General features: G+C 36.2%; 1 protein-coding gene across 1 annotated transcript; it reads left to right on the top strand.

Annotated features, from left to right (window-relative positions):
- Positions 1-1,403: 1,403 nt before the first annotated feature.
- LOC133331525 (putative nuclease HARBI1) lies at positions 1,404-9,395 on the top strand. Its single transcript, XM_061539911.1, has 5 exons — positions 1,404-1,486; positions 8,170-8,265; positions 8,324-8,756; positions 8,822-8,966; positions 9,022-9,395. Exons 1-5 carry the CDS (start codon positions 1,404-1,406, stop codon positions 9,393-9,395), a joined length of 1,131 nt encoding a protein of 376 aa, XP_061395895.1.
- Positions 9,396-23,530: the final 14,135 nt, after the last annotated feature.

Raw genomic sequence — 23,530 nt, forward strand, 5'->3', positions numbered from 1 at the left:
ACAAGGCGTAGATTTTTTAAAAAATATTTTTAATTGTCCTCCACAAGGCGTGGATTGTTTTCAAAAATATTTTTAAGGGTCCTCCACAAGGCGTGGATTGTTTTCAAAAATATTTTTAAGGGTCCTCCACAAGGCGTGGATTTTATTTAAAAATATTTTTAAAGGTCCTCCACAAGGCGTGGATTTTTTTTTTAAAAATATTTTTAAGGGTCCTGCACAAGGCGTGGTTTTTTTTTAAAAATATTTTTAAGGGTCCTGCACAAGGCGTGGATTTTTTAACAAATATTTTTAAGGGTCCTCCACAAGGCTTGGATTTTTTAAAAATTTTTTTTAATGGTCCTCCATAAGGCGTGGATTTTTTTTTTTTTTAAATATTTTTAAGGGTCCTCCACAAGGTGTGGATTTTTTTTTTAAATATTTTTAAGGGTCCTCCACAAGGCGTGGATTTTTTTTTTAAATATTTTTAAGGGTCCTCCACAAGGCGTGGATTTTTTAAAAAATGTTTTTAAGGGTCCTCCACAAGGCATGGATTGGTTTCAAATATTTTTAAGGGTCCTCCACAAGGCGTGGATTTTTTAACAAATATTTTTTTTAATGGTCCTGAAAGTAAATATGTGAGAATGGTCTAGTAACTCACTCCGTTGTTTTTCGCTTCATCTAGCAAACTCTGATGACATTTCTAAAGCCACCCTCATCAAGCGAACGCGATGAGATGACAGGCAATTCCAGTGAAATGCGGATATTTTATGCGTGTAAACAATTGAAAGATTTAATGTTTGTTGGAGTGAGAAAGACCTTTCATTGTTCAGCATTACCCAGACGACTGAGTTGTGGGGTTTCCTCGAGTAGCACCAGCTACACCACCATCACCACAATCAACATCGGTAGCAGCAACCAGTTCAAGTAATTATATTTAAGGCGTATTATTAAGGGCTTATAAAAACATTGTGTATGTTTGGGTATGCTGGATATGTGCATGTCGGTATGTCTGTCTGTCAAAAAAAAAAAAAAAAAAAACAATCCAATTGATGCTGATACTTATTCACACAACATCATAATTATATGGTGGGAGAACACACACATCCCCCGCCAGCAGAGGGTACCTAACGTGTGAGATATTTGATAGTTTTTGGAGTAAATGCCCATGCTGAAGCTATGCAGTTTTGTTATAGGCTCGGCGAGCCTCCCCCTATTATGAGAATGCAGAGTTTTTTGTGTGTGTTGAGATGCTAGGTAATTTTCATTGAATAATTAGTGTTATTTAAAGCTGTGTAAAAAATAAATGCTTCTGTTTCGTCTATAAATTAAAATAAACCATCTCAGGTAGCTCGGAATTTCAAAATTTGTCCGCCCATATTTTTGGTGGTTTGGAATCATTATCATTATTAAATTGCTACCGGAAAATGTCTACACGTGATTGGCTGGATCTCCATTCTCACTTTAAATTCCCCAAGAAACCAGTGAAATATTTCATCAGCGAACGGAAGTGGGTTTCTTGGCTAACAATGTAAGAGATCGGATGTGCTGCGCAGTTACATAGTTGAAAGGAAGTTTAATATCAGTAAGTTACGTTATTAGTTTCATTTAATTGAAATCATATACAACCGAAATACCTCATAGCGATAGTCAAGGGCCTCACAAAATTAATGGATATAAGCGATATCTAGGAATATATTTCTAGAATTTTGGATAACATCATAAAAACCTATTTGTTGTCGGACCAAGACTTTTGTGTGAAAAATTATCAAATTTGCATTTTATATTTATTGCGAAAGGCATAAATCTAAGAAGTTGACAGTATATCTAAGCGGATTGGCTGACCTTACATTGATACGCGAATTTTATTGACGTATATACTCAGATCCCTGAAAAGATTTACGTATATCTACCACAATATACGTAAATCTTTTCAGGGATCTAAGTATTCAGATATTGTTTAGTATTTCCATTAACGTGGAACGCGCTGATAGCTATGAAATTTCTTTATGCAGTTTCGGTTATGTTTAGGGACGATACATATGTTTTTGGTTAAGTGGATAAAATGGACCGAAACTTTATTATACCCTTCACCACACTGTGGTAAATGGTGCACCAATGTTCCTATATATCATTCGACTTGCATGAAATTTAGTCTAGCGAACTGAATTGAGTCTAGAATAATGTGTGTGAAGTTTCACGAAAATCGGTTCGGATTTAGATATAGCTCCCATATATATTTTCGTCCGATTTTAGGTAAATGGTGCACCAATGTCCCTATATATATCATTAGATTTGCACGAAATTTGGCACAGCGTAATGAATTAATTCTATAACGATATGTGTTAAATTTAGTGAAAATCGGTTCAGATTTTGATATAGCTCCCATATATATTTTCGTCCGATTTTAGGTAAATGGTGCACCAATGTCCCTATATATCATTCGATTTACACGAAATTTGGCACAGCGTAATGAATTAGGTATAGAATGATGTGTGTTAAGTTTAGTGAAAATCGGTTCAGATTTTGATATAGCTCCCATATATATTTTCGTCCGATTTTAGGTAAATGGTGCACCAATGTCCCTATATATCATTCGATTTACACGAAATTTGGCACAGCGTACTGAATTGAGTGTAGAATGACGTGTGTTAAGTTTTGTGAAAATCGGTTCAGATTCAGATATAGCCCCCATATACATTTTCGTCCGATTTTATGTAAATGGTGCACCAAAGTCCCTATATATGCTTCGATTTGCACGAATTGAGTCTAGAATGATGTGTTTTAATTTTCGTGAAAATCTGATCAGATTTAGATATAGTTCCCATATATATTTTCGTCCGATTTTATGTAAATAGTGCACCAAAGTCCCTATATATCCTTCGATTTGCACGAAATTTTGCATAGCGTACTGAATTAAATCTAGAAAGATTCGTGTTAAATTTCGTGAAAATCTGATCAGATTTAGATATAGTTCCCATATATATTTTCGTCCGATTTTAGGTAAATAGTGCCCCAAAGTCCTATATATATCCATCGATTTGCACGAAGTTTTGCATTGCGTGCTGAAGTGAGTCCGGAACGATGTGTGTTAAATTTCGTGAAAATCTGTTTTGAACACTTTCACTTCGTCCATTAATATATTTTCCGATTTAATTTAAATTGTGCACTAAAGACTAAAAGTTTGGCCGTCTGCCACACTATGTACAATGTACTGAAGTTACTATAACCTTTCGTGTATCAAGTTTTCTTGAAATCGGTTCAGATTTACATATTGCTCTTGCAGAATGGCATGTGTTGGGATTGATGTTAGTCGGTTTACTTATAGAAAAATATCATGTCAATGTTCCTTCCTTCAATTTCATGTCAATGTTCCTTCAAATATACCCAAAGTGGTGAAGGGTATCATATAGTCGGGCCAGTCCGACTATACTACTTTCCTTACTGGTTTTTGTTTTTATGGCCATTCTAAAGACCACAATTATAATTATAAGGGTATCCATCTGAATCAAATGTTGGCCGCCTGAATTAAATGGTTCGCCAGTTAATGAGTTTATACCCAATTTTTGTGTAAATACTCAAAATAGGGGTACATTTGTATGAGGGCTACCAGAAAACGTGGACCTGGATCCATACGTTTATATTCGCCTTGAAATTAAAAACATGTATGCAAAATTTTGGCCGCCAATGTCAAGTGGTAAATACTCGGGAATTTACCCACGTCTTTAAAGTATAGTAATACTACCTATTCTAAATCGATTTAATAACAGAAATCCGGAAATAATTTGTAAGATGTTGGATTACCGATTCAATATAGTAAATACCCAATTTACCGGGTATTTACCCACTGCTCATGGTTCAATCTGGTGCTATTAACCACCATATTTTTTGCTGCCGCGAGGTCAATCAGCCTCATGCCGTTTTCGGATGTTTCTTCATGGATAGAGATGGTATTTACCGGGTAAATAACCAAGGGGTGGGTAAATACCCATTTTTCGAAATAAAGTGTATATATTCTGAAGGTACATCTGGAGACCTTTCAACTGATGTGGGCCTTCATTAGGTTTTGCGCAATATGGCGTTTTCTACACAGGGTCCCCGCTGTCACTGAAACTTGCAAGGGAAATCGGCAAAATCCGTTAGGCGAAAGTCTATTTTTCGGCATAAAGTGTATATATTCTGAAAGTACTTATCAGGACCTTTCAACTGATATGGGTCTCCATAATGCATCCATTAGGTTTTGCGCTATATGGCGTTTTCTACACAGGGTCCCCACTGTCACTGAAACTTGCAAGGGAAATCGGGAAAATCCGTTAGACGAAAGTCTCTTTTTCGGCATAAAGTGTATATATTCTGAAAGTACTTCTCGAGACCTTTCAAATGATGTGGAGACACACATACTGCATCCATTTTAGGTTTTGCGCAATATGGCGGTTTCTACACAGGGTCCCCACTGTCACTGACACTTGCAAGGGAAATCGGCAAAATCCGTTTGGCGAAAGTCTCTTTTTCGGCATAAAGTGTATATATTCTGAAAGTACTTATCAGGAACTTTCAACTGATATGGGTCTCCATAATGCATCCATTAGGTTTTGCGCTATAAGGCGTTTTCTACACAGAGTCCCCGCTGTCACTGACACTTGCAATGGAAATCGGGAAAATCGGTTAGGCGAAAGTCTCTTTTTCGGCATAAAGTGTATATATTCTGAAAGTACTTCTCAAGACCTTTCAAATGATGTGTAGACACACATACTGCATCCATTGTAGGTTTTGCGCAATATGGCGGTTTCTACACAGGGTCCCCACTGTCACTGACACTTGCAAGGGAAATCGGGAAGATCCGTTAGGTGAAAGTCTCTTTTTCGGCATAAAGTGTATATATTCTGAAAGTACTCATCGAGACCTTTCAACTGATGTGGGTCTCCATACTGGGGTATGTACAATATTGAATCGGTAATACAACATCTTACACCCTATTTCCGGATTTCTGTTATCAAATCGATTTAGAATGGATAGTTTTACGATGCCTTAATGACGTGGGTAAATACCCGAGTATTTACCCAATAATTGGGTATAAACACATTAACTGGCAAACAACTTTACATAGGCGGTCAAAATTTGGCTCACATGTTTTTAATGTCAAGGCGAATATAAATGTATGGATCTAGGTAATACAACATCTTACAAGACATTTTCCTTTCCGGTTTTTGCATTAAAATCTTCTATTAGAATTTTAATGTTATGACAGCGGCCATATGGTGTTTCTAGGCGCTCGTAAAAAGGTATTTGGTCTGTTTGTCTCCCGTCAGAGATGGGCTTTGTACATCAAAGGGGTCCATTTCCCTTGCTTTTTCATAAGGGTTTCCAAATGTGGGCTACCAACCCGACGCTTCAACCCGTTTTTTATACCCTCCACCATAGTATGGAGGGTATATTAGTTTTGTTTTTCCGTTTGTAACGCATCGAAATACTCATTTCCGACCCTATAAAGTATATATATTCTTGATCAGCGTAAAATTCTAAGACGATTTATACACCTGACTATGTCGATGCATGTCCGTCTGTCCTTCTGTCTGTTGTAATCACTCTAGCGTCTAAACGAATTGAGATAGAGCCCCAAAATTTTGCACAGAGTCGTCTTTTGTCTGCAGGCAGGTCAAGTTCGAAGATGGGCTATATCGGTCCACGGTTCTTGAGCGTGTTTTTCAACCGAATTCGCTGAAATTTGGTACTTTGAGTTCTTATTGGGTACCAAATAGACCTACTAAAAATTATAAATATAGGTCAATTTTTTCTGGTACCCCCCATATAACGGTACCCCTCAATTTTCGGTATTTTGGGGTTCTTGGCCGCGTTTTTCAACGGAATTCGCTGAAATTTGCTATATTGGGTTCCTATTGGGTAATAAATTTCTCCACAAAAAATTATGGATATAGGTCCACTTTTTCTGGTAGTCCCCATATAACGGTACCTACCTCCTAATTTTCAGTATTTTGGGGGTTTTGATCGTATTTTTCCGCCGAATTAGCTGTAATTTAGTATTTTGAGTTCTTAATAGGTATCAAATCTCCCCACAAAAAATTATGAATATAGATCCATTTTTTCGGATAGCCCCCATATAAGGATACCCCCAATTTTCGGTATTTTGGGGTTCTTGAACGCGTTTATCAACCGAATTTGCTGCAATTTGGTATTTTGTAGTCGTATATGGTAACAAATCTCTCTACCAAAAATTATTAATATTCGCCCCATTTTTGGGGTAGTCCCCATATAACCCCCTTTTGTTATATTAAAATAGTTATCTGATTTGTTACGCGTTTTAATTTTAGTTCTAAGACTCTGTTGTAATCATTTCACCTGCGGAGGATAGCGAGATAAAAAATTAGAACGTAAGGTTCGATAATGAACTATAGCCGCATTTAGACCTAGCCCCTGTGTGGAGGTACCAGAAGAAGTGGACCGATATTCCCCATCTTCGAATTTGAACTAAGTTTGGAAGAAATAATAAGATGTGCGAGGTTTGAATGAAATCCAACTTTACTGAAACGAATTTGGTCCAAAGAAACATGGGGTCTAGAACCAATATTTCGATGAGGCACATTTTCATTGTGTTAAAGTGTATACACCGTCATTAGCTGTAAGGCTGGAGGTATAATTATCCATTAAAATTTTCTGAAATTTGTATTGTTGTTTACATTATGGTTTACATAATCCGTTTTTAGAAATGTCGGTATAGGTCCACTTTTTGACATGTTCCCTATATTTTCATTTCTAGTACCTGTCCGTATATCTATGGTGGAGGGTATCCAAAGTTCGGCACGGCCGAACTTAACGCTTTTTCACTTGTTTATTTTAGATTCGCCGGATCATCCTTTTAGAAGATCAATACATCGCCACATAAATGTAAATTACCAGAATAATCAAGGATTTCCGAATTAATTTTAGCTAAAGCAAACCTATTTCCTATTGCGAAGCGTACTGAAAACGATTGATCCGTTTCAGGAACATGGTTGTTCACCTCAATTGAATAATAACCGTACGTATAAGTATTAAAATTTTTTCTAGAATAAAGTGTATTGTACTACGAATATGGATTGCTAAATGACAGTCACTTCGATGGGAAAATAAGGTGGGACCATTAAATAGGCACTATGTCGGAACTAAGACCTATATCGAAAATATGGTTTTTCATTATCCATGAATTTGTAATGCCTAATTACAGACACTTCGGGGGTAGAAAAATTGGCTAAAACTTTAAACTAAATTGATGGGGACATTTAAATGGGGACTTTGTAAAAAAAATTGGACCAATGTTTATCATACACGTCTTTGGCAAATGTTACCAGTCATATCCTATCATCACACAACTGGCGGATTCATTGGGCCTCCGACGAATATTTCGGGGTCTTCTAAACGAAATGTACATTGCACCTCATTGTGGTCTAAAAAATTACCCATTTGTTCAGGTTTCCAGGTCAGCTCGGTTCACCTAAATTCAAATTTAGTATCATTTAGTACCCATAAGTACAATTTTCCATACCTACATCTATACCCCAATCCTACACTACAACAGTAATGTTATTTCCAAAATTCAGTGTTCCACCTCTATCGGATCACCCAAATACAAATTGTACCAAATATAGTACAATTTAGAATATTTCGTACACATAAGTACAAATATCCAAAACTAACTACATATCCCAATCCTACACTCAGGCGATAATGTTAATTTCAAATTTCACGATTCCAAGTACATCCGTTCTTTCAAATTCAAATTGTACCAAATTTAGTACTGTTTCGTACTTTTCGTATATAAGAGTACACACTTCCAAAACCACCTCCTTATATCGACCCTACTTCCCAACCTTCGTATTCGCATTTCAAATTTTTAGCAATATGCGTTCACGTGTTACGAAATCCTACCAAATTTAGTACATTTTAGTACTTTTCGGGTAAATATACACCCCTATTCCGTAAGTCGTCGTCGTTGTCGACGACGTTTCTCTTTCGACATCACTTCGCATCGACATCACTTCGACACTGATTTGGTATTCTGTAACACTCATGTGACGATGTCGACTATTTATCGATAATATCAAAAAAACAAAAAACACATCTCTAAAGTTGAAGTCAGCTGATTTATTTTGTTCGTTATTTTTGTGGAAATATGATGTTTCTTATTTCTGATTTAAGTTCGGATTCAAGTGAAGAACAAAGCAAAAAAGATATAAATATGCTAAGAAAACATATAAGACAAGAGTCCGACATATTCAGATTACCAGATAAACAGTGAGTTAATTAAATTCTATATGTACGCATGAGTACTTTGTAATGTTTTCCTTAAAAGGTTTGAAAGTTACTTTCGCCTAAGTAAACCAGCGTTTAAGTATGTATTGGAGACTATTGATCCTCATTTGAAGAGCGGAATAAGAGCTACATTTGTTTCAAAAACAATAAAATTAGCAGCCACTTTAAGATTTTTAGCCCAGGGATCGTACCAACTTAGTGTTGGGAACGACTTTCAATTGGGACTTTCACAGCCAGTCGTTTCCAAGGTTATGTCTGAAACGTTGGATGTTCTTGAAAGAATAATTTGCCCCCAAAATATAAAATTTGAAATGACCAATGCTGAAAAAAATGAAGCCAAATTATACTTCTTTGAAAAAACAGATTTTCCTGGTGTTATTGGTTGTGTGGACGGGACCCACATTAAAATACAAGCTCCAAGTAAGGAAGACCAGCATCTATACTTCAATCGTAAAGGTTATTTTAGTTTAAATGCTATGGTTGTAAGTATGCCGTTTTTATGTATTATATATATATATATATATATAAATCGTTATAGGTATGTGACCATAAAATGCGAATACGGTTTTTGGATGCTCGATATGCAGGCTCTGCTCATGATTCATTGATCTGGAACGATAGTATTGTAAAAAGGGTGTTACAAGAACGATATACAAATGGAGAACGTAATACGTGGCTTTTAGGTAAAAAATAATGTTAAATTGTAACATAATTTCAGTTAGTTACGTTTTATTTCAGGTGATGCCGGTTATCCTCTTCAGCCATATCTTATGACGCCATATCGTTCTACTGTTGAAGGAAGTCCAGAAGCTATTTTCAATACGAAACATGCAAAAGCAAGAAATATAGTGGAAAGAACTATTGGTGTGCTAAAAAATCGTTTTCGTTGCCTCCTCGGAGCACGTCAACTTCATTATGCCCCATCAAAAGCAACCAAACTTACCAATGTGTGTGCTGCACTGCACAATATATGCATTGACTATGGAATAGATTCAATTGAGGACATAGTGCAGGATGCAGGATACAGTGCAGAAAATAGTCAACCTGTTGATGTACATGAAGAACAAAGGACCCTTAATATTGAGGCATCCTATATTAGGGAACAAATATAACAGTCTTTTCTATAAATTTAATTCACGATTTTATTAATTTTTTTGTTTTTTAACTAAATAAATTTAAAATTAAAACTAAAAGGAAGGTAATAATAAACAAAAACAAATTAAATTTGATAGTTTTATATTAATTCTCCTTGTTAAGTTGCTGAAGTTCCTTCTCTTTAATCAATAATTTTATTTTTTTATTTTTATTTCAGCATTGTGCGTTTCTTGCTCTCGTCTACTCCTATCTTCCTCTCTTTTTTTGTTTTCCTCCATCAACTTAAGCTTTTTTTCCTCTATATGCAACAGTTTTTTTTGCGAATTGGTGAGGTCTTTCATACATCGTTTCATTGACGACAGTTGATTGCTAATATCCGTCAACAACTTTGCTTGCTGGTCACTGTGGCTTGTTAGCAATACCGTACGATCGCTTGTTTCATTTCTGTTGCTATCAACAGGTTGCTTCCTTTTGTGACGAGCCACAGGCTTTGGTTGCAGCACAGCGGATGAAGTTGTTGGCACTTCGTCGTCAGTCGGTAGCTCCGTGACATTGCATTCAATATTGGCAGCTAGCTCATCCAAAATCTCTTCCACTGCTGCCGAATCATTTTCATTGACTGCATTTTGAATTCCCTGAACACTGCCTTCAGGGTTCAGCTGTTTTTGAAATTGTGCAAGATTTGCAACAGCTTCATCCAACGGACTTAAAGGGATCTGCTTAAATCTTCCCCCACCAGTAGCCAAACATTAATTTTTGTTATGGATCATTTTCTTCTTTACTTTAAATTTAAGGTCTCGCCAAACCTATAAATAAATTAAGTGATGTTATAATTACACTGTACACTATTTTCTTTAATAATTTTCTTACCTTCTGCCAACCATCTCCATTTCTTCGTGGCGGTCCAAGGGCATTTAAAATCATTGCGATTTCATTCCACTTTTCTTTAAAATTACTGGGAATTGCTCCTCTTCCAAATCCTCTTGCAAGAGAGGGATTATTTTGCAGTTCTTCAACCATTTTTTTAAATTGTTGTTGATTTGTAAATTTTTTTCTGTCTTCTTCAGTCATTTTTTATTTTTTAACTTCTTTCAAACACTTCAATCGTTGACGAAACTAATGACGAAGAAATCAGCGTCGTTTCAATTCAACATCGTCATAAAATGTTATTACAGAATACCAAATACGTTTCGTCAGTTATCGATAAATGTCGACAACGACATAGGGAATACCAATTTACAAAAGACGACTCGTAACGGCGTCGATTCGTGTCGACGACGACTTACGGAATAGGGGTGATAGTTCCAAAAAAAAAAAAAAAAAAAAAAATTATATATCTATTCTATACTCCTTCAGTGATTCTTATTTCAAATTTAAGAGTTCCAGCTCTATCGGTTAGTCAAATGCAAATGGTACCATTTTTAGTACATTTTAGCACTTTTGGTGCCATTCTAGTTTCCGAATTTCCAAACATCTAACCTTTTCTGACACCTGTGTAAACGAAAACTGTATCTAATCCGATTCTCCATCCGTATCTCGCAATTAAAAATTGTACCAAATATAGTACAATTGAGTACTTTTCGTTTATATGAGTACACCCTTCCAAAATCACCTTCTTATATTGACCCTGCTTCTCAACTGTGATTCGCATTTTTAATTTCAAGTTTTTAACTCTATCCCTTCACATTCTACGATATTGTACTAAATTAAGCACATTTTTGTACTTTTCGGGTACATATAGTTTGTATTTCCAAAAAATATACCTACCTTGCACTCCATCAGTGATTTTCATTCTAAATTTAAGAGTTATAGCTCCACCAGTTCCCCAAACACAAATTGTACCACATTTAGTACTTTTTAGTATTTTTGGTGTCAGTCTAGTACGAATTTCCAAAAATCCAGCCTTTTCTGACACCTGTGTGGCTTCCGTTTAAAATCGATATACGACAGCTATATCTAATCCGATTCCTCTTAAGATTTTGCAAATGTGCTTTTAAGCGTCTTCTAAACATCCGAAGGAAATTGGAAAGGTCTAGCTGCCCCCAGAAATTTGTTGGCTCAAAAATCTGCCATTGGGCCCATAGTGCATTGTTAAATTCTGATACGAAGAGAACAGTGATAAAATTGTAACTGATTGCCCTGCTAACAAGGTACATGAGAAGTGTTCGTTCGCAGAAGGGGATAATCGGAGGAACACCGAACAACAAAACAAAAAAGGGCTATAACAAATTTCCAGTAGGCAAATCATGCCACTCGATTATGTTGTTATTGTTGTTCTTCACCATGGCAATGGTGAAGGCGATGACAATGATAAAAAAATAATGTTGTTGTTTTTGTTGCTGTTGTTATTGTTGGAATTGATGATGACAAGAAGGCGTTTTTAATGAATTTAAGAGGGTCGTTGGTGAGTAAGAGTTGGAAACAACAACAACAATGTAAATTTTTCGATTTGCCTACAGCTAATCAAAGGCAGCAACAACGACAACATCTCCAATAACTTCATCGTCATCAGCATCATCATCGCCACCATTGTCGTCATCATCGCCATCGTGCTAAACAGGCGAATGGTTACAACCAACGCGTGCCAATTGACATTTTTAGTGGGTTTCTGCTACAGCGGCTCGCTTAGCAGTTTCTTCTTCTTCTGTCAGGGTATTTTGTAAGCATCGTCGTTGTTGTTTTGTCTTAAATTTTTCGCTGTTGTTGTTTTTTTTTTGTCTCCGAGATCTATGAAATTAATGTCAAGCCATTAATTTTCATTTTCACGATGCTGCTGCCTGCTGTTGGTGCAGTTGCTTGGCCCTTCCTTTAGCTTTCGGGATGCTACTACGCACTGCCTTTACCCGCCATAATCACAGTGACATTAAATGAATATGACGCCATGTCTTCATGGAAACTTTTTAATTTTTGTATTACAAGCTACTAGCAAAAAGTTGCATTTGTTTATTGTTGTTGTTATTTATCTTGCAACGAAATTATGCTGCTAATCGGAAGGCGTGGGTTTCGTTGCAGTTGTTTTCAGTTTCTTTTCAGATATATTTTTATTTTATTTTTTATTCGTTAAGAATGGAAAGATTTATTTTAATAATAAATAAAATCAGAGAGCGTAGCAGTATAGTCGGAAGGGTCCGACCATATGATACCCTACACAACTTCCATGGAAATCTAACTTTCTGAGGTTTTATATTCTGAGCTTGGGCAATATTTCGCGATATTTGCGACCGACTAGAGGTCAACAAATATTACTAAGTACAGTACAATTCACGACAGATTCCCTTCACCGTGGGTTGTGTTATGATGTTCGGCTTTCATTTGTGGTCTATAGATCGACTCGAAAAAACACAAGACATGTTTTCGGTCGAATGCATCCCAATAGTTTTATCGTATATTATAGACCTTGTCCGTGACCATACCTGGATCCTCATGCAAAATTTCAAAGCGATTAGCGCTATATATCCGCCCTCTAGTTTGCTAATGGGTTAATACGTAAGCACCTGTAAATATTTTAGTGTAAGGTCAACCACTCCTCTTGGATGTACAACCAACTTCTCGGGCCTATGTCCTTCAGGGGTAAATATATATGCCATATAATACAAATTTTGTAATTTTTCACACAAAAGTCCGGGTCCATTTGAACCTATAAATATTGATCGATATTTTGCAAAACAAGCATGCCTTCTCTTTGGCCCGATCCCCTTCTCCATGTAAAACCGATCTCTACCAAAAACAATAGGGGTCTTCATTGGTCAGAACCCATCCTGCATGCAAAATTTCGTGGAGATTGGTGTATAACTGTGGCCTGCATCGTGTTTACTTATTATAATGGACAGACGGACGGCAGGACACACATGTCTAGATCGACTAAACTAGTCGAGATATGATCGGTATACTGAAAGGTGGGTCTAGGGCCAATATTTCGCGACATGACAAACTCTTGGGGCTGCACAAAGCTATAATACCCTGACAACATAGTTGTGCAGGGTATAATTATTAGTTCCCATTATTACAGGATTTTATTTGAAATCTTGCATTTTCAGAGGATACAATAGCATCGCAGATTTTTACACCTTACACCACACTGTGGTGCAGGGTATTAACATAGATACAATCTAAAAGACGACGCGTTTTTCTTATATATCTATATCTGAACCGATTTCAGGGAAACTTGCCAGAGACTAATTTATATTACTTCAGTACGTTATGTCAATCGACCTAGCTATGGATCTTTTCACGAAGCTTAGCAACATCATTCTAGACTTAATTTGGTGCACCAATTACAAAAAATCGGGCGAAACTATATATGCGAGCTATATCTAAATCTGAACCGATTTTCACGAAACTCAGCACTCGTCAATCTAGACTTAATTCAGTACGCTATGCCAAAATTCGTGCTAATCGAATGATTTTCAGGGACTTTGGTGCACCATTTACATAAAATCGGGCGAAACTATATATGGGATCTATATCCAAATCTGAACCGATTTTCAACAACTTTTACACACATCATTCTAGAATCACTTCAGTACGCTATACCAAATTTCGTGCAAATCGAAAGATATATATGGACTGTGGTGCAGCATTTACCTTAAATCGGACGATAGTATATATGGGAGCTATATCTAAATCTGGACCGATTTTCACGAAACTCTGCAGACATCTATCTAGGCTCATTTCAGTACGTTATGCCAAATTTCGTGCAAATCGAAAGATATATATGGACTGTGGTGCACCATTTACATGAAATCGGACGAAACTATATATGGGAGCTATATCTAAATCTTGACCGATTTTCACGAAACTCTGCAGACATCTCTCTAGGCTCATTTCAGTACGTTATGCCAAATTTCGTGCAAATCGAAGGATATATAGGGACTTTGGTGCACCATTTACATGAAATCGGACGAAACTATATATGGGAGCTATATCTAAATCTGGACCGATTTTCACGAAACTTGGCAGACATCATTTTAGACTCAATTCAGTACGTTATGCCAAATTTCGTGCAAATCGAAGGATATATAGGGACTTTGGTGCACCATTTACATGAAATCGGACGAAACTATATATGGGAGCTATATCTAAATCTTGACCGATTTTCACGAAACTCTGCAGACATCTCTCTAGGCTCATTTCAGTACGTTATGCCAAATTTCGTGCAAATCGAAAGATATATATGGACTGTGGTGCACCATTTACATGAAATCGGATGAAACTATATATGGGAGCTATATAGAAATCTGGACCGATTTTCTCGAAACTTGGCAGACATCTCTCTAGGCTCATTTCAGTACGTTATGCCAAATTTCGTGATATTCCGAAGGATATATAGGGACTTTGGTGCACCATTTATATGAAATCGGACGAAACTATATATGGGAGCTGTATCTAAATCAGAACCGATTTTCACGAAACTTGGCACACATCATTCAAGACTCGTTTCAGTACCTATGCCAAATTTCGTGCAAATCGAAGGATATATAGGGACTTTGGTGCACCATTTACATGAAATCGGACGAAACTATATATGGGAGCTATATCTAAATCTGGACCGATTTTCACGAAACTTGGCAGACATAATTCTAGACCTAAATGATTAGGCTGTACCAAATTTCGTGCAAATCGAAAGATATATAGGGACCGTTTACATTAAATCGGTTAAATATATATATGGGAGCTATACCCAAATCTAAACCGATTTTTCCCAATTTCAATAGGGTTCGTCCTTGGGCCAATTAAGTGACCTGTGCTGAATTTCATCCAAATCGGATAATAAATGCGACCTGTAGTTTGTTCACAAAAATACTGTCCGTCCATGTATTTTTGTGAACAAACAGACGGACAGCTTTATAAATAGTTGCAATGCAACCAGACCAGGCCTGATCCATAGAAAAGCAAGAGTTTTAAATGGGCTCCGCTCCTCATTCAAGAATATGATCTAGTCCATATACGTATGGTTAATTGGTGCACTGCACTTTGGTGTGGGGGAGTTGGTTGACGCTCTGTATTGACTGATGTTAGAAACACAGTGTGGATTGACCTGAAGGTACGTACATTATTTTTCTAGTTGATCTGTAGGCCACAATTGTGATCTGACCAGCACTAAAGGAAGGTGAAAGGACCGATATCGTATATGTGTGAATGTCGGTCACCGTTTAGCCTCACTATACAGAAAAAAATTGTAATTGCTATTTTAATAATTTCATTCATTGTTAATTTTTTCCATAAGCTTTCGACCAGCCGAATCGGGATACCCTCCACCATAGATATACCGACAGCTAATAAGGGATAATGGGGGATATATGGAACATACTAAAAAGTGGACATATACCGGCAATTGTACCAAACGATTGTTGTAAGCCATAAATTCAGCACAAAATAAAAAATTCAACAATTTTTAATGGAGATTTTTTTTCTAAAACCTCAAAACCCCAAATCGTGATCATATATTGATAACGCATGGTAGGGTGCAACATGTGTATAAAATCCTCAGAATACTCAAAATAATGCAATTTAGATGGCAATGTTATATGTGGAGCTATACCTAAAGGGTAACCAATATTGATAATATCGTGTAGCAATACTGAATATTTGGAGTTTGCATTATATGAGGTGCTATGCATAATTTAGGTCCTATATAGCTCAATTTCGAACCCAAAATTTGTGTTTTGTATCAAAATGTCTTCCTTTACGTTAAATATTAAAAATACCAAAAATCAATTGCTATCATTATATGAAGGTTAGGCTTAAATGCGGGCCGATACAACTACGACACAACTATGTTGTCAGGCTATTATAGCTTTGTGCAGCCCCAAGAGTTTGCAACTCCGCGGAATAGACCCGCCGAACATCACAAGACAAGCCACGGTGAAGGGAATCTGGACAAGTAATTAGAAGAGCTGTACTGAATCTTAGTAATATTTGTTGCCCTCTAGTCGGTCAAGAGGGTGTAAATATCGCGAAATATTGTCCTAGTTCAGAATTTAGAACCACAGAAAGATAGATTTTCGTGTAAGTTGTGTAGGGTATCTTATGGTCGACCCCGTCCGACTATACTGCTCCGCTCACTGATTCTAAGATATTTTTCGCTATATTGCTCCGCTCAAAATGTTTTTGCCGTTTAGAGACATTTAGTTTTTCTTGAAACGAAGGCAGGAAAATGAGACAGGAGGTGCTTGCAGGCTACCAGCGGAACTTTTAACTGAAAGGTGTATTAGAGTTATATATGCAGATTTTTGACTAATCGATTAGTATTTTTATTAAAAATCTAAAAGTAGATTTATAATCATAAAAATTTACCGCGGATAGATTCTACCAGCGAAGTAGAATGTCACTATTGGCTTCGTTCAGATAAAGCTTTTATTTATGTTCAAGCAAACCAGCAATCTGTTCTGCTTTCTAGAAGAAAATGAGGAAAAATTTAAAAATTAAGTAAAAAAAAAATCGGTCGAGCCCACTCCCACTTTTAAAATACTCAATATGGTGTGTCACCTTTGCATTGGGGCTTTTTGGACCTATACAGACAATTTTCTGGAAAACGGGGTTTCGCTCTCCAAGAATTAAGAATCCATATTACCGTTATTTCATTGTTTATCCGAACCGATTTTCACGAAACTTAGCACACATCATTATAGACTTCATTCAGTAGGCTTTGCTAAATTTCCTGTAAATCGAGGTGTAGCATTTACATAAAATCGGACGAAAATATATATGGTAGCTATATCTAAATCTGAATCGATATTCACGAAACTTAGCACACACCATTTTAGGCCCAATTCGGTACGCTATGTCAAATTTCGTGCAAATCGAAAGACATATCGTAACTTGGTGCACCATTTCTCTTACATCGCACGAAAATATATATGGGAGCTATATCTAAATCTGAATCGATGTTCACGAAACGTAGTACACGTCATTATGGACTTAATTCAGTAGGCTGTGCCAAATTTCGCGCAAATCGAATGATATATAGGAACTTTGGTGCCCCGTTTACCTTGAATCGGACGAAAATATATATGGGAGCTATATCTAAATCTGATCCGATTTTCTCGAAACTTGACACACGCCATTCTAGACCTAATTCAATACGCTATGCTAAATTTCGTTTAAATTGAAAGATATATAGGGACTTTGGTGCCCCGTTCACCTTAAATCGGACGAAAATATGAGTGGGAGCTATATATAAATCTGACCCGATTTTCTCGAAACTTGGCACTCGTCGCTCTAGACTCAATTCAATATCCTATACCAATTTTCGTGCAAATCGAAAGATATATAGTAACATGGTGCACCATTTCTCTTACATCGCACGAAAATATATATGGGAGCTATATCTAAATCTGAATCGATTTTCACGAAACTTAGCACACGTCATAATAGACTTAATTCAGTACTCTGTGCCAAATTTCGTGCAAATCGAAATATATATAGGGACTTTGGTGCACGATTTTCCTTAAATCGGACGAAAATATATATGGGGGCTATATCTAAATCTGAACCGATTTTCTTCAATTTCAATATGGTTCGTCCTTGGGCCAAATAAATGAGCTGTACCAAATTTCATCCAAATCGGATTATAAATGCGACTTGTACTTTCTTTACAATTTAACATCAACAGACGCACGGACGGACAGACAGATGGACAAACATAAATCGACTCAGAAAGTGATTCTATGCATATTCTCAAAAGGAACCCTGTGTCTATCTCGATTCAGTTTGCCTGTTACAAACATATACACAAAGACATAATACCTTGTACCACAGTGTGGTGAAGGGTATAAAAAATCGGTTCCCCACAGGCAGGTAATATTCACAGACTGTCGATTAGACAAGTCAGGCTATAGAACCTCAGAAGATTTTTTTTTGTAGTAACGAAATTAGCATACCCTTAATCTCACCTACATACACAGGATTTTATTTACTGTAAGAAAAAAATTATTTCATGCAGAATTTTTGAAATATTTCCGTATAGTGGACCTGGGTCCTATATATTTGGAAACTAAATTCAGAAGCGATTCTCCTCAATTTCAACTAGGTGAGGTGTATGTTTATTTCTTTCTTTCTGATGCCACTGTGATGTGGCCCTCACCACCCCTTCCTTAACCCACCCTGGTGTTGTTGTTTTTAATTGTTCGATTGACAAGTGACAAGGGGAGGTGCTGCACCAATCCAAATGATGTCTTTATTTTGATAGCTGCTGATAGAAAAAAAAACAACAACACTAACCAATTCTCTAAACATTTATTTTTCGTTAACAATTGTTAAGTGGTGTTGACGGAAATCTTACAAATTTGTCATGTTGGGGAACCTATTTGTTTAACACAAACACACTCACACATTTACAAAAAGGTGTAGAGGCACTCCATCCGTATGCATTGTTAACATATAATGTCGTTTAGATGTACCCTAAAGAGCTTGGTTTGTATCCAAAATTAAAGTAGAGGGGGCTGTGGAATTTTTCGTTTAACGTGACACGTGCTAAATAGTTTCCATATTTAGTTTTGAATAAGGTAGCTTCTATGCCCAGTTATGGAGGTTCGAATTCGAGATTATAATCAGTAAAGTAAACAGGGTTTTTTGTTTTCATTTTTTTAGAGGCATGAAGTGATCAGGTTTTTCAATTTGAACCTCAAAAAAATGTATTTTAACCTTAAACTTTACTTTAATTTCCAAAACTTTACTGGGTGGCTATAATTTCCATTTAATTGGTTTGTGGCGCGTGCTGAAGGCAAACATGGAAGTGAATTATTTATTAACTACCTCCGCAGTTTTTTTCTGTCAAATTTTCGATTCAATAAAAAAAATTTAAATACAAAAATTTTCAAATTAAAATCTTCTGCTTCAACGTTAATAGATTTAAATGCGTTTGACCAGCTTGGCCTATTCCAAATATGAACATTTGGATTTTTTTTAATTTATTAGAGCACCCACTCTTTGGCTGATTTGAATTAGCCCCACTAATTATTTTTGGGTAAGGTGTAAAAGATTGCGCAAAACCCTTTTAAAAACTACGAAACAAAAGATGTTTCATACAAAACGACAACTGTTAAATGGCTGGATACACCCACTGGCATTACCACAACGAAAATTTCCAAGACTTGTGTGCAAAGCACCTCAGGCCTCAAACATCTGTCATTTGTTTATTGGAGCAACATTTGAAGAACACCAACAACAACAACGCCCATTAATAAACTCAACAACAATCGAACCTCTCTCTGCTTAGCCTCCGTATTTCAACATCAAAAAAAAAAAAAACAAATTTTGAAAATTAACCCAATGACGACATCATTTCCAAACCAACATCCACATCCGAACAACAAGTGTAGGATGTAGCGGTATAATGCGTGGTGGCGGTCTGCTTTGCCAATCTTGGCCATACAACTTGGAAACAAGTTTCCTCTTATAGTAAAAACTCCACTCCAATCCATTCATTCAATATTTCGGCTTTGAAGAAAAATCTAAGCGGCGTCATGTCATAAACCACGCATTTGTTCTGCTGAAGGTGATGGAGGTTATTGGAAAACTTGTTTCATTCATAAAAACAAAAGTTGTTTAATTTTTTGTTTTTGTTCTTTAGAGATTCATTCATAAATATGCAAATTTTCAATGATGGTAGTACAAGGTGATCATATCAGAACGTTCGTTACCAAGGTATTCTAAATTACATCTTCATGGACGAGGGGCCAAGCAAAAATGAGGGTTTAAAGAGCAGCTTGGATTAAAGAAAAATGTCAAGGGCTACAATAGGCGTGGATTTTTTAAAGAATATATTTTTAAGGGCTACAATAGGCGCGGATTTATAAGTGAAATATATTTTTTCAAGGGTCTCACACAAGGCGTGAATTTTTTAAAGAATATTTTTTCAAGGGTCTCACACAAGGCGTGGATTTTTTAAAGAATATTTTTCAGGGTTCTCATAAGGCGTGGATTTTTTAAAGAATATTTTTCAGGGTTCTCATAAGGCGTGGATTTTTTAAAGAATATTTTTTTTTTTCAAAATATTTGTAGGTGTTAAATGTAATTTAGTCGCTTAATTATCATTGAATCCCCCACAAACGCATCTTAGCGTTGGAGGTGGTGGTTTTGGGAGTCGCCAGTAAATGGTCACACTTATTTATAATTAATTTCTGTAATATAGTCATAATGGCCGTCTAAGTTTCAGGGTTATAAACTGTTATTACCATCTTCATTGTGTGAAACAAATGAGTTATCAAATTGCAGGCTAAATAAGGCGTATAAATGCTAATCACTTTACTTTAAATTGATATTAACAGTACACAAAGATAATGGCTAAAATGGTAGGTAATCGAACTTTAAATGAATTTAAATTGATATTAATATTCAGAAGCTAAATAAGGCGGAATTATGTGGATGGAGGTCCTTGAAAATAATTTTTAATAAATCCACGCCTTGTGTAGATCTTTGAAAATAATTTTTAATAAATCCACGCCTTGTGTAGATCTTTGAAAATAATTTTTAATAAATCCACGCCTTGTGTAGATCCTTGAAAATAATTTTTAAAAAATCCACGCCTTGTGTAGATCCTTGAAAATAATTTTTAATAAATCCACGCCTTGTGTAGATCCTTGAAAATAATTTTTAATAAATCCACGCCTTGTGTAGATCCTTGAAAATAATTTTTAATAAATCCACGCCTTGTGTAGATCCTTGAAAATAATTTTCTATTAATCCACGCCTTGTGTAGATCCTTGAAAATATTTTTTTATAAATCGACGCCTTGTTGAGACCTTTGAAAATATTTTTTAACAAATCCACGCATTGGGTAGATCATTGAAAATAATTTTTAATAAATCCACGACCTTGAAAATAATTTTTAATAAATCCACGCCTTGTCTGTAGATCCTTGAAAATAATTTTTAATAAATCCACGCCTTGTGTAGATCCTTGAAAATAATTTTTAATAAATCCACGCCTTGTGTAGATCCTTGAAAATAATTTTTAATAAATCCAGGCCTTGTTTGGGCCCTTGAAAATAATTTTTAATAAATCCAGGCATTGTCTGGGTTTTAGAAAATAATTTTTAATCAATCCTGGCCTCGTTTGGGTCCCTGAAAATAATTTTTAATAAATCTACGCCTTTTCGGGATCCTTAAAAATAATTTTTAATAAATCCACGCAAAATAATTTTTAATAAATCCACGCCTTGTGTAGATCCTTGAAAATAATTTTTAATAAATCCACGCCTTGTGTAGATCCTTGAAAATAATTTTTAATAAATCCACGCATTGGGTAGATCCTTGAAAATAATTTTTAATAAATCCACGCCTTGTCTGTGTCCTTGAAAATAATTTTTAATAAATCCACGCCTTGTGTAGATCCTTGAAAATAATTTTTAATAAATCCACGCCTTGTGTAGATCCTTGAAAATAATTTTTAATAAATCCACGCCTTGTGTAGATCCTTGAAAATAATTTTTAATAAATCCACGCCTTGTGTAGATCCTTGCAAAATAATTTTTAATAAATCCACGCCTTGTGTAGATCCTTGCAAAATAATTTTTAATAAATCCACGCCTTGTGTAGATCCTTGAAAATAATTTTTGTAATAAATCCACGCCTTGTGTAGGTCCTTTAAAAAAATTTTAATATATCCAGGCCTTGTGTATGGACCCTGCATAAAAAATGAATTCAAACTTTCCGATTAGCTTTCATTTAATGTGATGATTGTGGTTAGCAAAACTTGACGTTTTAAAGGAAACTTTTTTACACCACAAGTTGCTCTCACACACACCGTCGCACTTTCACACCTCATAAATTCACTTTTCAATTGAGTTCAAAGCGGATTCGTTTCACTTAGGCCGCCCATTCATGCTTTCTGTTTTTCTTTTCGTTTCGCCTGTCGCTTTTTTGTGGTTCTTCTTTATCGTTTTAAGTTGTTGCAGAAAAAAAAACACCAAATGAATGGCATGGTTGGTGTGAATAGAAATGAGTGGAGCGGAGGTGAGACGAATGGAAGTGAATGTTTACATGGTCGCCAAATAGACAGATGAATGAATGAGTGAATGGCTAAGGACTTGAAAGAATTTTGCATTCCATAGCTCATCACTCCGCATCTCATCATTCCGAACCTCATCATCGTTTGCGGTTAGTTTGGGTTTTCAAGATCTGACCACAATATTGCAATGCAGAATGCCGAACACCACCCATTCATCCATCCATACGAAATAGTTAACCAGCCCTTGGGCGATTGTTGCTGCTTAGATTTTGTCGTTTGTTTTCTTAGCATTCCGCATTCAATGGAATGGATAAATACCAGCGCATATGTGGTCCGATTAAAATGTGGCAGCTCTTCTTCATCTTCTGATGATTACGATGTGGATCCATAGCCTGGGGTGGAAAAACTGAATGCGTTTGAGGCCATTCAAATAATGTTACATGGCACTGCAGACCTATAAACATCATTTTGTTTCCTCTTCTTATTCATCTACATCTGCTTTGTGGTCTTCCATTTCTGTTGTCTTCATTTCATAGCCATGCTGCTGGGCCTATGTGGGCCAGCAGCATGGCTTTGTTTATTCAAATTCTTTGCAAGCAAGTTATTTTTTCTCAGTGGGTCTGTTTTGTCTGCTGGCCCGCCAGCCACAACTTGGACTGGCATTCATACCTTTGGGGCAGTCAAACAGTCAGTCGGACTGCCTGCATAAAAATTGAACTGGTCTGAACTTGTCAAGTTCTCACCCATAAAACAAAAGCCACCTTCATAGCCGTCATCATCATTATAGCCATCTAGCCAGCACAATTACCGAGCGTATTGTTGTCACACGCTTTAACTCAACTTGTGGATACTTGAAAAGCAATGCATCTTCGTGTTGGATTGTTTGCTCTTGGTAATTCATCATCCATGGCATGGAAAGTGTGGGGCAGAGATGCCAACAAGCATGGGAAAAAATATTTTTTTTAAGGGGCCCTAAAATATTCTTTAAGAAATCCACGCCTTATTTAGGAGCCTTATTTCCACGCCTCATAATAGAGCCCTAAAAATATTCTTTAAAAAATCCACGCCTCATAATAGAGGCTTAAAAATATTCTTTAAAAAATCCACGCCTCATAATAGAGGCTTAAAAATATTCTTTAAAAAATCCACGCCTCATAATAGAGGCTTAAAAATATTCTTTAAAAAATCCACGCCTCATAAT

Source organism: Musca vetustissima, unplaced genomic scaffold (genome assembly GCF_032173495.1).
Source record: "Musca vetustissima isolate MV318-11 ecotype Yass unplaced genomic scaffold, APGP_CSIRO_Mvet_v1 utg30531, whole genome shotgun sequence".
Classification (NCBI taxonomy): domain Eukaryota; kingdom Metazoa; phylum Arthropoda; class Insecta; order Diptera; family Muscidae; genus Musca; species Musca vetustissima.